At 50.0% G+C, this 14,012-nt stretch overlaps 1 protein-coding gene across 1 annotated transcript in view; it reads right to left on the reverse strand.

Annotated features, from left to right (window-relative positions):
- LRSAM1 (leucine rich repeat and sterile alpha motif containing 1) overlaps window positions 1-14,012 on the reverse strand; it is a 71,720-nt gene that overhangs the window by 46,372 nt on the left and 11,336 nt on the right. Inside the window, exons 6-10 of the mRNA XM_011988714.1 lie at window positions 12,911-12,988; window positions 11,411-11,479; window positions 8,934-9,018; window positions 7,913-8,034; window positions 2,600-2,690 (exon numbers count right to left, since the gene is read on the reverse strand). Coding sequence (XP_011844104.1) covers window positions 2,600-2,690; window positions 7,913-8,034; window positions 8,934-9,018; window positions 11,411-11,479; window positions 12,911-12,988 — 445 coding nt within the window. The remainder of the gene's footprint in view (window positions 1-2,599; window positions 2,691-7,912; window positions 8,035-8,933; window positions 9,019-11,410; window positions 11,480-12,910; window positions 12,989-14,012) is intronic.

Raw genomic sequence — 14,012 nt, forward strand, 5'->3', positions numbered from 1 at the left:
CGAGTAGCGGGGACTACAGGCGCCGGCCACCTCGCCCGGCTAGTTTTTTGTATTTTTTTAGTAGAGACGGGGTTTCACCGGGTTAGCCAGGATGGTTTTGATCTCCTGACCTTGTGATCCACCCGTCTCGGCCTCCCAAAGTGCTGGGATTACAGGCTTGAGCCACCGCGCCCAGCCAACTTCTTTCCTTTATAAAGAATTTCTTCATAGAAATTGGGAATTTCTCCATAGCAGTGTGAGAACAGACTAATAGAGGCATGTACCTAGGAATGGAACTCATGGGCCATAGGATATTTGAATGTTCAGTTTGAGTAGATATTGAGAATAATTTTTAAGGCAATTTTCACTTTACTTTCCCACCTGCAGTATATGGAATTCCTGTTGCTCCCACATCTTTGCTAATTCTTGGTATTGACAGTTCAATTTTGGTCATTTTATTTTATTTACTTTTTTGAGATGGAGTCTCACTCTGTCGCCCAGGCTGGAGTCCAGTGGCGCAATCTTGGCTCACTGCAAGCTCCGCCTTCCGGGTTCACGCCATTCTCCTGCCTCAGCCTCCTGAGTAGCTGGGACTACAGGCACTTGCCACCACGCCTGGCTAAGTTTTTTTGTATTTTTAGTAGAGACGGGGTTTCACTGTGTTAGCCAGGATGGTCTTGATCTCCTGACATCATGATCCGCCTGCCTCGGCCTCCCAAAGTGCTGGGATTACAGGTGTGAGCCACTGCGCCTGACCTATTTTTTGTTTTTTATTTTTGGTTGACTTGTTAGCAGGAAGTTTGTGGTTTTTTTTCCATTGAAAACTTTTGGCCATTTTAGTGGGTGTGTCGAAGTATCTCTCTGCAGTTTTAATTTGCATTTTCCCATTGATTAAGATGATCATGTGCACTTTTTTCAGATATTGTCCGTTATCTGTATATCATCTCTCTCTCTTTTTTTTTCTTTTTGAGATGGAGTTTTGCTCTGTCACCCAGACTGGAGCACAGTGGCACAATCTCAGCTCACTGCAACCTCCGCCTCTCAGGTTCAAGCAATTCTCCTGCCTCAGCCTCCTAAGTAGCTGGGATTACAGGTGCCTGCCACCATGCCCAGTTAGTTTTTGTATTTTTAGTAGAGTCAGAGTTTTACCATGTTGACCAGGCTGGTCTCAAACTCCTGACCTCAGGTTATCTGCCCACCTCAGCCTCCCAAAGTGCTGGGATTACAGGTGTGAGCCACTGTGTGGACATTCTCTTGTAAAAATTCTTAGTCAAGTCTTTTGCTAATGTCTTCCTCGTGGATCTGTAGGATTTCTGTTTATAGTCCAGATCCCAGTCCTCTGTTGGATATATATGTATTGCTAATATCATCTCTAACTTTATGGCTTTCCTTTTCTTTCCCTAAATGGTATCTTTTGAGGAAGAGAAATTTTGATTTTAATTAAACCATTTTTTTTGTTTGTTTTTGTTTTTGAGACAGGGTATCGCTCTGTTGGAGTCTTGCTCCAGGCTGGAGTGCAGTGGCATCATCACAGCTCAGGCTCAAGTGATCCTTCCACCTCACTCTCCCAAGTAGCTGGGAACACAGGCACACGCCACCATGCCTGGCTGATTTTTGTATTTTTTTGTAGAGACAGGGTTTCACCATGTTGCCTAAGCTGGTCTCAAACTCCTGGGCTCTAGATCCTCCTGCCTTGGCCTCCCATAGAGCTGGGATTACAGGCGCAAGCCACCATGTCTGGCCTTAATTAAATCGAATGTAACAATTTTTTATAATGAGTACTGCCTGCCTCCTATTTAAGGAAGAGGTTAAAGTTCATTTTTTCCATAGGGACATCCAGTTGATCCAGAATCAGCTATTGAAAAGACCATCCTTCCCCACTGTTTTGCAATGGCCATGATAAGTCAGGTTATCGTAGGCATGTGTGCATGTGTGTCTTGGTTGCGTTCTGAAAGTCCCACAGGTGACCAGAACCACTAAGAACTTCCAGCCTGACAGGGCATCCTGCTCTCCTCCTGCCTTCAGCCAGTGCTGGCTCCGGGTTTTAGCTCCTTCTGCTGTGCGTCTCTCTCCTGGATGACCCGACAGCCTCCTAACTGGTCCCCTGTCCTGCACTCTTTCTTTCCTCCTGCAATCCCTTCTCCTCCCTGCAGCCTAATGACTGGTTACGTGCTCTCCCACTGGACACTGGGCCCGGGCACGGTCTTTGGCTTCCCCCATCTCTCTTCTCTCTGCTTCCTCACTCCAGCTACACTGGCCCTCTCTCTGTCAGACTTCCCATCAAGGCCCTTCCATATGCACCTACTGGCGGAAGAGCTTTCTGCTTTTTTCTAAATCTTAACCATGACTCCGTGTCAGTGGAGCCACACTCTCAAAGACAGGCCTTCCCCGTGTCCCCAAAATATATCAGCCGCGCCACTGTACTCCCATAACCACAGTCTGTAACTCTTTCCCTAATAGTTTGTTTTGCCTGCTTCCGTTGCCAGACCTTGAACTCCAAACAGGTAGGCACTGTGGCCATTTCTTTCTGTCTCTGCTGTTCCCCAGCCTGGGCTGGCACAGGGTGGCCATGGGGGTCATGGTTCCTCAGTGAGGGGAGGAGGCGGTGGCCTGGCTTTACCTTTGCAGAGGAACTGCAGGATGGCTGCGGTGCCGGCACCACACACCTCCCGCGGCGGGTAGACCATGGCCGAGGCGTCCAGGCTCAGCATCTGCAGACACAAGGGGGACCCGCTTTACTGTGCAGTTCACTACCAGTGCAACCAGAGACCACACGATTTCCTTATCAATTTGTGTGTCCTCTGTCACCTCCACCCAGCAGGCATGGCCTGAGAGCAGAGGTGACTGAGCTATCTTGTTACTTACGGCTGCATTCCCAGTGCCTGGGATGACTGCAGGCAGTGTGATACCCTACCTTGTTTTAACCGGAGTGACTCTCCTAGCAGAGAGCCAGACAGACTCCATTTCAGTTTCTTCACCTGCAGCCCCTTTTACCTCCCTCCCTTAAGGGCATAACTAGTGTAAACTGACTCAAAGCACATGTAGGAACGCACTTACTGATAAGATATAGAGGCAAGCTGCACCAGCAGCTCCCGGGGAGGCGCACACATGGTGGATGATACACAAAGCCCCGGCATTTATCTCTCTGTGATAGTTTAAGCCTCTGCACCTGGAACTGTTGATTTTTTTTGTAACTGCTTTTGTAACCAATTAACTTTTTAACTTTTTGCCAGTTCTGCTTCTGTAAAAATTGCTTCAGGTAAACTCCCTCCTCCCCTATTTAGACCATGGTATAAAAACAAAATTAGCCCCTTCCTTGGGGCCAAGAGAATTTTGAGCGTTAGCCGCCTCTTGGTAGCTGGCTAATAAAGGACTCCTTAATTTGTCTCAAGTGTGGCGTTTCTCTATAACTCGCTTGGTTACAACAGAAGCAAGCACTTTTTTACATTTTTCTAAGACAAGTTCTCCCTCCCATCGCTCAGACTGGAGTGCAGGGGCATGACCACGGCAGCCTCAATCTCCCCAGGTTTAAGCGATCCTCCCACTTCAGCCTCCTGAGTAGCTGGGACTATATGCACACGGCACCATGCCTAACTCTTGTATTTTTTGTAGAGATAAGGTCCTACTATGTTGCCCAGGCTAGTCTCAAAGTCTTGGACCCAAGCAATTCGCCCGCCTCTCAAAGTGTTGGAAGTACAGGTGTGAGTCATGCACCCGGCCTCTCAGTTCACTTTGGATAAATACATAAGTGAGTGAAAAAAAGGAAGTTATAGGACAGCATATAGCATATGATTCCACTGGCTGGGTGCAGTGGCTCATGCCTGTAATCCCAGCACTTTGGGAGGCCAAGGTGGGAGGATCACTTGAGCCCAGGAGTTTGAGACCAGCCTGGGCAACATAGCGAGACCCCCAACTCTATTAAAAAAAAAAAATATATATATATGTATATATATATGATTCTTCCTTTGTTAGATAATACATTCATACACTTTCACATTAATATTTTATAGAAAAAAATTGGAGGAATATATATCAAACTCAAAGTGGTTTCCTTGAAAAGGAGATTCTGGGTTACTATCTACATGAAATGCTACTATTATTATTATTTTTTGAAACAAAGTCTTGCTCTGTGTCCCAGGCTGGAGTGCAGTGGTATGATCTCGGCTCACTACAACCTCTGCCTTCCCGGTTCAAGCAATTCTCCTGCCTCAGCCTCCTGAGCAGCTGGAACTACAGGCACGCACCACCACACCCAGCTAATTTTTGTATTTTTAGTAGAGATGGGGTTTCGCCATGTTGGCCAGGCTGGTCTTGAACTCCTGACCTCAAGTGATCCACCCACCTCGTCCTCCCAAAGTGCTAGGATTACAAGCTTGAGCCACTATGCCTGACAGAAATGTTTCTTAATATTTGCCTTTTTTTTTTTTACAATATACAGTATGAATTTTAAATTATGTAATGACAAATGTTTATTGGCGCACACAGGCAGATGCCTCCGTGTTTATGAAGCCCAGGAAGCAGGGGCCTCAGCTCACAGCCACAGAACTGCTCCGTCCACGGTGTGAGTTGTGTTGGACCCAGCCCTCCCCCTGCCAAACTCTGACTTCCCATAGGCCCTCCGATCCCACCGAGTGCTGGCAGGCGCTGAGATCCTCTCTGCCTGGGTATCAGGGGAGTTCTGGAAAAGGAGAAGGCCTGGGAAGCTCCGATTTTGCTGTAGCACAAGTGGCTGGGTGGGAAGGGTGGCTCAGGTGCCCCAGCCCTGGCCAGCCCAGCCCTCACACGGTGGGTGTTGAGTGAACGTGCTTTGCACAGGGGAGTGGGAGACTGCCCCAGGAAAGAGGAACTGACCGCCCAGATGCTGAGGGTCCAACAGCAGAAACCCCCATACCAGGAAGCAAATAAACCCCACATGGGTGCTCTTAGTCACCCTCAGTAAAGCGAAGTGGCTTAAGGGCACGGACTCTGGGCTATACCAGGATGCTGGCTACAAGCCACGTGTGGCCATTTACGGTTACATTTTAATTAACTGAAAATAAATCTGATTTAAAGTTTGGGTCCATGGTTGGTTGCAGTCACCACATTTCAAGGGCCCAGCAGCTACAAGTAGCCAGGGTGGCCATGTTAGCTGCACAGATGATAGAGCATTCTCATAGTGGGCAGCAGGAGCAGTGACTGGACACTGCTGTGCCACAGACACCGCTGTGGCTTCAGATCTTGGCCCATCGCATGCTGGCCGTGTGTTTGCTTGATCAGGCCCCTTAGCGTCCTAGGGCTGTGGTCCCCTCATAGCCAAACAGGCAGTATTACTGACGGGGTGAGCTGTTTGGTAGGCGGTATGGGTGACACCTGAAGAAGATCTTGCCCACAGTATGGCCTGAACTCAGAATGGTTATCTCACCCTAAAAGGTTTGTCCGAGTTGCCACCAAGAAACTCAAAAGATTTTTTTTTATGGAATCAAAATAAAATGAAGTGTCTACGTTGGGTGTGGTGGCTCACGCCTGTAATCCCACCCACTTGGGAGGCAAGGCGGGAAGATTGCTTAAGCCCAAGACTTTGAGACCAGCCTGGGCAACATCGTGGGACCTCATCTCTATGAAAAATAAAAAAATTAGTCAAGTGTGATAGGGTACACCTGTGGTTCCAATTTCTTGGGAGGCTGAGGAGGAGGATCTCTTGAGCCCAGGAGTTTGAGGCTGCAGTGAGCTACGATTGAGTCACTGCACTTCAGCCTGGGTGACAGCATGAGGCCCTGTCTCAAAGAAAAAAAAAAATTGAAGTGTCCAGAACTCCTACTAGATGTCGAGGATGGCTTCAGGATTGGGAACGTGCTCTGAGCTGTGTTGTCTAAAATGGTAGCCACCAAGGACCCATGGCTATTTAAATATAAATTAATTAAAATTCAACGAAATCAAACTTTTAGTTCCTGGCTGAACACACAAGCCACATTCCAGGTGCTCGATAGATACACATGGCCAGCGGCTGTTGCTCTAGACAGCATAGTCACTGAACATTTCCATCATTGCAGAAGGTTCCAGTGGGCAGCAGAGAGGACAAGCCATGTTGGCCCGTCTCCCCAGCCGGCCCTTCCTCAGGCAGGAGGGCCCCAGCTGCTGAGGTCAGTCTTTCCTCTGCTGTCTCTGTGCTCACCCACACATTCTGACACAGAAGCCTCTGCTCGGCAGGCTGGGCTGGCTGAGAGTGGGGTCAACTCCAGGCCACTCCGGAATGCTGGCCAGACTGCGTGCCACCACGAATGGAGAAGTCCCCGTTCCAGAAGCCGAGTTGTTCAGAGGTGGGGAGCACAGGCATCAGCTTCAGATGGCCTGGTTTACAACCATCTCTGCTGTCAGTGACTGCGTGGCCCTTGGGCAAGTTTCTTAAACTGCCCGTGCCTCAGTTTCTTCATCTACAAAGTAGCACAATAGTATCTGCCTCACAAGAGTTCTGTGATGATTCATGGAGCGATTCCAGGTTATGCCCAGTCTTAGAAAGCCCCAGATGAAGGTGAGCCACCTCATCAGCACGACTGTGAGAGCCACTTTCCCTGAGCAGCAGCCCCTGTCAGTGTCTGTCATAGGCTGAACTGTGTCCCCCTCCCAAGTTCCTATGTGGAAATCCTAATCCCCTGTCCCTCAGAATGTGGCTGTATGTGGAGATAGCATCTTTAAGGAGGTAATTAAGTTAAAAGGGGGTCATTAGGCTGGGCCCTAATCCAATATGACTGGTGTGCTTCTAAGAGGAGGAAATTTGGACACGGACATGTACACAGGGAAGATGAGGTGAAGACACAGGGAGGGAAGACAGCACCTCCGAGCCACGGAGAGAGGCCTCAGAAGTCACCAGCCCTGCCAACACCTTGAACTTGGACTTCTAGCCTGTAGAACTCCCCTGGCCTGGGTAATTCTGAACCCGCATCCCGACAGCTCCCTACCTCCTTTTCTCCCTCCCAGCTTTCTGGGCCCCGTATCACACAGGCTCAGCAGCTTCCAACCACATCACTTCCCCGCCCCTCCCTGAGACAACCTGTGCTTCCCACCACCTGCCTCCTGCACCTGGGCTGCCCCTGTTATCCAGGTCTGCTCAGAATCTTTTTTTTTTTTTTTTTTTGAGACAAAGTCTTGTTTTGTTGCCCAGGCTGGAGTGCAATGGTACAATCTTGGCTCACTGCAATTGCCGCCTCCTGGGTTCAAGCAATTCTCCTGTCTCAGCCTCCCCCGAGTAGCTGGGATTACAGGTGTGTGCCACCATGCCTGGATAATTTTTTGTATTTTTAGTAGAGACAGGGTTTCACCATGTTGGCCAGGCTGGTCTCGAACTCCTAACCTCAAGTGATCCACCCACTTTGGCCTCCCAAAGTGCTGGGATTACAGGCGTGAGCCATGGCACCCAGCCCAGAAATCTTATTCCTCCTTCAAGGTCTGGCTTGAATATCACAACTTTTTTTTTTAACTTTTTTTTTTTTTCTCCTGCAACTTTTAAGTTCAGGGGTACATGTGTAGGATGTGCAGTTTTGTTACAAAGGTAAACATGTGCCATGGTGGTTTGCTGCACAGATCATCCCATCACCCAGGTACTAAGCCCAGCATTCATTAGCTTTTCTTCCTGATGCTCTCCCCACAACCCCGCTCTGACAGGCCTCAGTGTGTGTTGTTCCCCCACCGACAACTTCCTTAAAGTGTCAGCCTCTTCTGGATTCAGCTCTCTTTCTTCTTCTTTCTTAATGTATGTTTTTCTGCCTCTATTATGGCAGCAAAAGTCATATAATTACGAATGTTCACACATTGGCCTCTCTACAAGCTTCCAAGGACCATGCCTTGGGATCTCTGTGTGATCCTGGCACCGTGAGATCAGGGCAGGCACTCAGTAATGTGGGAGAGGGGAGGTGGGCAGGCCAGAGAGCACCCCAGGCAAAAACAGCTTCCCATTTACCTCCAGGGTTCGAACGTGAGCCAGCATCTGCGGCAACCTCTGGATCTCGTTTCCACTGATGTTGAGGGTACGCAGGCTTCGAAGCTCCCCCAGGGTGTCTGGAAGCTCCTTCAGCTTGTTGTCTGCGGAGACCCCAACAGCACAGCTCAACACCCCAAATCTCCATCACCAGCTTCCTGCCTGATGCCCGCTGGGAGCCACTCTGACCTCTGGGGCACACACCAGGTCCCAGGTCCTGAGGTATCATAGGATCAAGAAGGTGGAGTTCCGGTTCAGGTCCCCACTCCACCAATTACTAGCCACGAGACTTTAGACAACTGGCTTTGCCTCCCTGTGCCAGTTTTCTCACCTGGAAAATGGGGACAACACTGCTACCCAGCCTTATAAGAACATGGGGAGATTGGAGGTTCAGGTAGATGATGTGTGAGGTCCTCCGCACAGGGCCCCTCACGCTGTAATGATGAGCAATGGGGCGCCACTGTTGTTCTCATTACTCATATGTTACAGTTGATAAATGGAGGCACTCTGTGCAGGAAGTGCTTAAGGACAGCGAGGAGAAGGCAGAGAGCTGGGTGTGGCGAGCAGAGCGCTCCTGCGGGTAAGGCACCTATGCAGTAATCTTGGCTCTGCCACCATCCCATTGGGTGGTCTTGAGCTAGTCATATTCGATTTCCTGGGCCTTGTTTTCCTCATGTGTAAACTGGGGATGGTACCACCGCCCTCAGCCTGCCCCGTGGACTCCTCGGGAGGCTTGTTGTGTCGCTGGAGATGGAAGCGCTGCTCAGAACCTTACTGCAGCCACACAGCCCTGGCTCCGAGGAGCCACAGGAACGCTCCTGACAGCCTGTCTCTGGTTACCACGGAGACAGCTGACCCAGCAGGGGTCAGTCCATTTACAGCGACCCCTGGAGACTGGCTGCCTTCCCGCTCAATGGCTCCGTGGCGGGGCAGTTTGTGGATCCCGGCCAGGACTGCCCAGAGCTGATGGAGGGTCACATGGACACGGCTTCTTGGTCCCTACCTTTAACATTGAGAGTCTGGAGCTGGGTCAGGTTCCCAATGGAACGCGGGAGCTGCATCAGTTGATTCCTTTCCACGTTTAAGACCTAAGAAAAAGGAAGAGGTGGCCAGGCGCAGTGGCTCATGCCTGTAATCCCAGCACTTTGGGAGGCCAAGGCAGGTGGATCACAAGGTCAGGAGTTCAAGACCAGCCTGGTCAACATAGTGAAACCCCATCTGTACTGAAAATACAAAAATTAGCTGGGCATGGTAGCACACGCCTGTAGTCCCAGCTACCCAGGAGGCTGAGGCAGGAGAATCGCTTGAACCCGGGAGACGGAGGTTGCGGTGAGCTGAGATGGTGCCATTGCACTCCGGCCTGGGCAACAGAGCGATACTCCATCTTAAAAAAAAAAACCTAAAGAGGAAGAGGTGACACGAGAACCCACACACAGACCACAGTGATGACCCCTGCACCCCTCGCCCTGCCAGGTCAGGGCACCCAGGCACTACACACACAAGCCCTTAACTCCCCCTGCCGGCCCTTCAGGAAGACAGAAATTCTTAACTTTCTGCTGGAGATAGAAAAAAAACAAAGCTCAGGGTAGTGAAGTCATGTGCTCAGGACAGCACAGCCAGGCCTTGAACCGCTTCTGGCTGAGGTTCCAGCACTTATACCGACCACAAAATGCTCAGTAACTGTCCCACCATCAGGGAGGGAGGGAAAAGGGGACTACAGACTCCGGGATCTGGGGAGGCCGCACAGGAGGCTCTAGTTCCCCCAGCGTTAAGGAAAAGGAAACCTGGCTGCCCCAAGGCTGTGTGATCCACCCAAGGCCTCAGGCTGGTAGTGGTGCTGGGACTGAACCTGGGCTTGTTGGATTCCAAAGCTGTACTCCCTCCAGAAGGTAGCACCATGAGGTGACCGAGGCCAACAGGATGAAACACTAAGTAACCATTAAAAATAGATGCAATAGGCCGGGCGCGGTGGCTCAAGCCTGTAATCCCAGCACTTTGGGAGGCCGAGACGGGCGGATCACGAGTTCAGGAGATTGAGACCATCCTGGCTAACATGGTGAAACCCCGTCTCTACTAATACAAAAAAAATTAGCCGGGCGAGGTGGCGGGCACCTGTACTCCCAGCTACTCGGGAGGCTGAGGCAGGAGAATGGCGTGAACCCGGGAGGCAGAGCTTGCAGTGAGCCGAGACCCCGCCACTGCACTCCAGCCTGGGCAACAGAGCCAGACTCCGTCTCAAAAAAAAAAAAATAGATGCAATAGGAGCTGGGCTCACGCCCAGCACTTTGGGAGGCTGAGGTGGGTGGATCATGAGGTCAGGAGATCGAGACTATCCTGGCCAACATGGTGAAACCCCGTCTCTACTAAAATACAAAAAATTAGCCGGGCATGGTGGTATGTGCCTGTAATTCCAGCTACTCAGGAGGCTGAGGCAGGGGAATCGCTTGAACCCGGGAGGTGGAGATTGCAGTGAGCCGAGATCACGCCACTGCACTCCAGCCTGGTGACAGAGCGAGACTCCATCTCGGGAAAAAAAAAAAAAAAAAGACGCAATGGAAAGCTAAGTAGCCATTAAAAATAATGAGAAGATGAATATTTGATGAACCAAAGGATGTTATGAGTTACTGTCAGGTATCCAAAAGCTCCAAATTAGTGAACGCAGCAATTCTATAAAAATACACCTATTGGCCAGGTGCAGTGGCTCATGCCTGTAATTCCAGCAATTTGGGAGGCCAAGGCGGGCGGATCACTTGAGGCCAGGAGTTTGAGGTCAGCCCGGCCAACATGGTGAAAACCTATCTCTACTGAAAATACAAAAATTATCCAGGTGTGGTGGTGCGTGCCTGTAATTCCAGATACTCAGGAGGCTGAGGCAGAATCTCTTGAACCCGGGAGGCAGAGGTTGCAGGGAGTTGAGATGGTGCCACTGCACTCCAGCCTGGGTGACAGAGTGAGGAAAAAAAAAATACATACAAAAAGTCCTACATCAAGGTATTTATTGCGGCTCAAAGTGGTAGCAATTGGTCAGGCGTGGTGGCTCACAACCATAATCCCAGCACTTTGGGAGGCCAAAGTGGGTGGATCACCTGAGGTCAGGAGTTCGAGACCAGCCAGGCCAACATGGCAAAACACCATCTCTATTAAAAATATAAAAACTAGCCGGGCGCGGTGGCACACTCCTGTAATCCCAGCTACTAGGGAGGCTGAGGCAGAAGAACCACTTGAACTCGGCAGGGAGAGGTTGCAATGAGCTGAGATGGCACCACTGCACTCCAGCCTGGGCAATGCAGTGAGACACTGTCTCAAAAACAACAACAACAACAACAACAACAAAAACTAAAGAGCCAAGGGGAGGGTGGAGCTGGCACTGAGTGCAGCCTGCTTCCACTGGCTGGAGCCCAGCCAGAACATTCCAGGCTTGAGTGACTGCCTGGTCTCACTAGGGCCATCTGAGGTGGGTTTCTGTTTCCGCAGCCTTACCTGGAGGGCAGTCAGCTGCCCCAGATCGTCAGGAAGGGCTGTCAGCTGATTATCGTGGAGATCTAGAACCTGCAGAAGGAAGACCCCTGTGAGTCTCCAAGTGAGAAAGTCCCTTGGACTCCGGGCTCCAGAGCAGCAAGGAGGAGCTGGGGCCACCTCACACCCCCAGTGCAGAAACAGAGGGCCTGCCCCTCCTTTCCCACTCTGTGTGGATAATTCCCACCTCATTTTCCTTCTCAAACCATTTTACCACTTTCTTATTTTACGTATATTTATTTTTACTGTTGATTGAAAAACTATGCTATAAAACAGTATGCCTAGATACTAATATGTTAAAAAGAAACATCCCTTTGTATAAATATATATTTGCATAGAAAAAAGACTTTCAAATATGTGATAAAATACTGATAGTGATACTCCACAGTGTAAAATTATAGATGTTTCCCCCTTTGCTTAACTGTACTTGCTAATTACTTATTTTATTTTATTATTTTATTTTATTTTATCTTGAGACAGAGTCTCACTCTGTCAACCAGGCTGGAGTGCAGTGGCACGATCTCAGCTCACTGCAACCTCCACCTCCTGGGTTCAAGTGATTCTCGTGCCTCAACCTCCCAAGTAGCTGGGATTACAGGCATGTGCCACCATGCTCTGCTGGGATTTTTTGTATTTTTAGTAGAGATGTAACGCCATGTTAGCCAGGCTGGTCTCAAACTCCTGACCTCAAGTGACCCACCCGCCTTAGCCTCCCAAAGTGCTAGGATTACGGGTGTGAGCCAGTACAACTGACCGCTAATTTTTTAAAAAGGAAAATGCACAAAAAAAGGCCTTGGAGAAACATTTATACATGTGCATACACAGGTACTCTCCACATCCATGGGTTCCATATCTACGGATTCAACCAAACTCAGGTCGAAAATATTAAAAAAGAACAAAAACAAAAACAAAAAAAAGCATCAGTAGTGAACACATACAGGCTTTTCTCTTGTCATTATTCCCTAAACAATATAGTATAACAGATTGGGCCTGTGCTGCAGGGCTCCTCTGAAGGTGCATACCACTCTCCCAAGCTCAGGTGTGTACAGAACAACCCTGGGCTCACACCGCCCACATCTTGTGAATGCCTCCCAGCCTGTCCAGGGAGGAGCTCACAGTCAGCAGGAAGTCCTTCCAGATCACCTGGGCGTCCCTCCTCTTCCTTCTTGCCTGGAAGTGTCAGTTTCCTCGCCCTCTGCTAGCTGACTCGCCATGAGTTTGTCATTTGGCTTTCCCCCTAGCATGTAAACTCCCTGGGGACAGGGCCTGTGGCTGGTCATCTTTGTCACCCTATCCCACACACAGCCCACAGGAGTATCCAATAAACCATGCTGATCAAATCCCAGATTGACAGGTAGATGAGGCCCCACTGACATACAAGAGGCGGCCCAAAGGGAGCAGGTGCTCAGCTGCCGCCTGGAACCCCATGCAGAGCCCCAACTGCCTGGGAGGAGGGCCCGGTACCTTGATGGTTGCCAGACTCAGGAGGCTGCAGGATTTGGGAAGCAGGGAAGTGAGGTGATTCGTGTGGACGATCAGCACCTGTGTGGAGAGATGTGCGGCCATGTTGGGCTGAGGAAGAGAAGCAGGCACGGCAGGCTAAGGGCATGGAAGCCAGCCCAGTGCCCTGCTACGCCCCGCCGTCTTGCTCTCCCAGACACCACGACAGGAGCAGGGGATGTGGGTCAGGATCATGAACTCTCCCAATGGGGAATCTGATGCCCTTCCTTAAAATCTGGATCTTCAAGGGTGAAAGAGACCTTAGAGGTCTAAACCTTCCATTCTGAGAAGGGATCCCCCTGCAGCCATTCTGATCATAACCTTCCCAGCACCAGCATCTTCACGTGGAAAATAGAGAATAATCAAGTGCCTGCCTCCCAGGGCTGCCATGATGTTCAATACAAGCTCATGCGCAAAACATCCAGAGCTGGCACACGGGCCAGGGCTCAGTCCAGGTCATCTACTCCTATTTTTCTTAGTCATCAACCACTGCCTAACACTTCCAGCACAGACTTGGGATGGTGGCTCACGCCTGTAATCCCAGCACTTTGACAGGCCAAGGTGGGTGATCACTTGAGGTCAGGAGTTCGAGACCAGCCTGACCAACATGGCAAAACCTCATCTCTACTAAAAATACAAAAATTAGTTGGGTGTGGTGGTGGGCACCTGTAATCCCAGCTACTCAGGAGGCTGAGGCGGGAGAATCGCTTGAACCCAGGAAGTGGGGGTTTCAGTAAGCTGAGATTGCGCCACTGCATTTCAGCCTGGGTGACGGAGCAGAGTGTCCGTCTCAAAACAACAACAACAACAACAACAAAACACTTCCAGCGCCAAGGAGCTTACTACTCTGTTAGCATGGAACGTTTTTTTTTTTTTTTTCGTATTCTCATTTAGGTACTTCACTTAGAGTGCTTCTGCCCATCTGCACTCAAAGCTGCAATGCTCTGCTGAAAAATCATTCACTCCCCTCAGAATGTCCCCTGCATGACCAGAATAAAAGGGGTGAGTTTCTATTATTATTAACACCGGGGTTCATAAGCCTTTCCTATGTGGCAGGCATTACACT

Source organism: Mandrillus leucophaeus, unplaced genomic scaffold (genome assembly GCF_000951045.1).
Source record: "Mandrillus leucophaeus isolate KB7577 unplaced genomic scaffold, Mleu.le_1.0 Scaffold109, whole genome shotgun sequence".
Taxonomy (NCBI): domain Eukaryota; kingdom Metazoa; phylum Chordata; class Mammalia; order Primates; family Cercopithecidae; genus Mandrillus; species Mandrillus leucophaeus.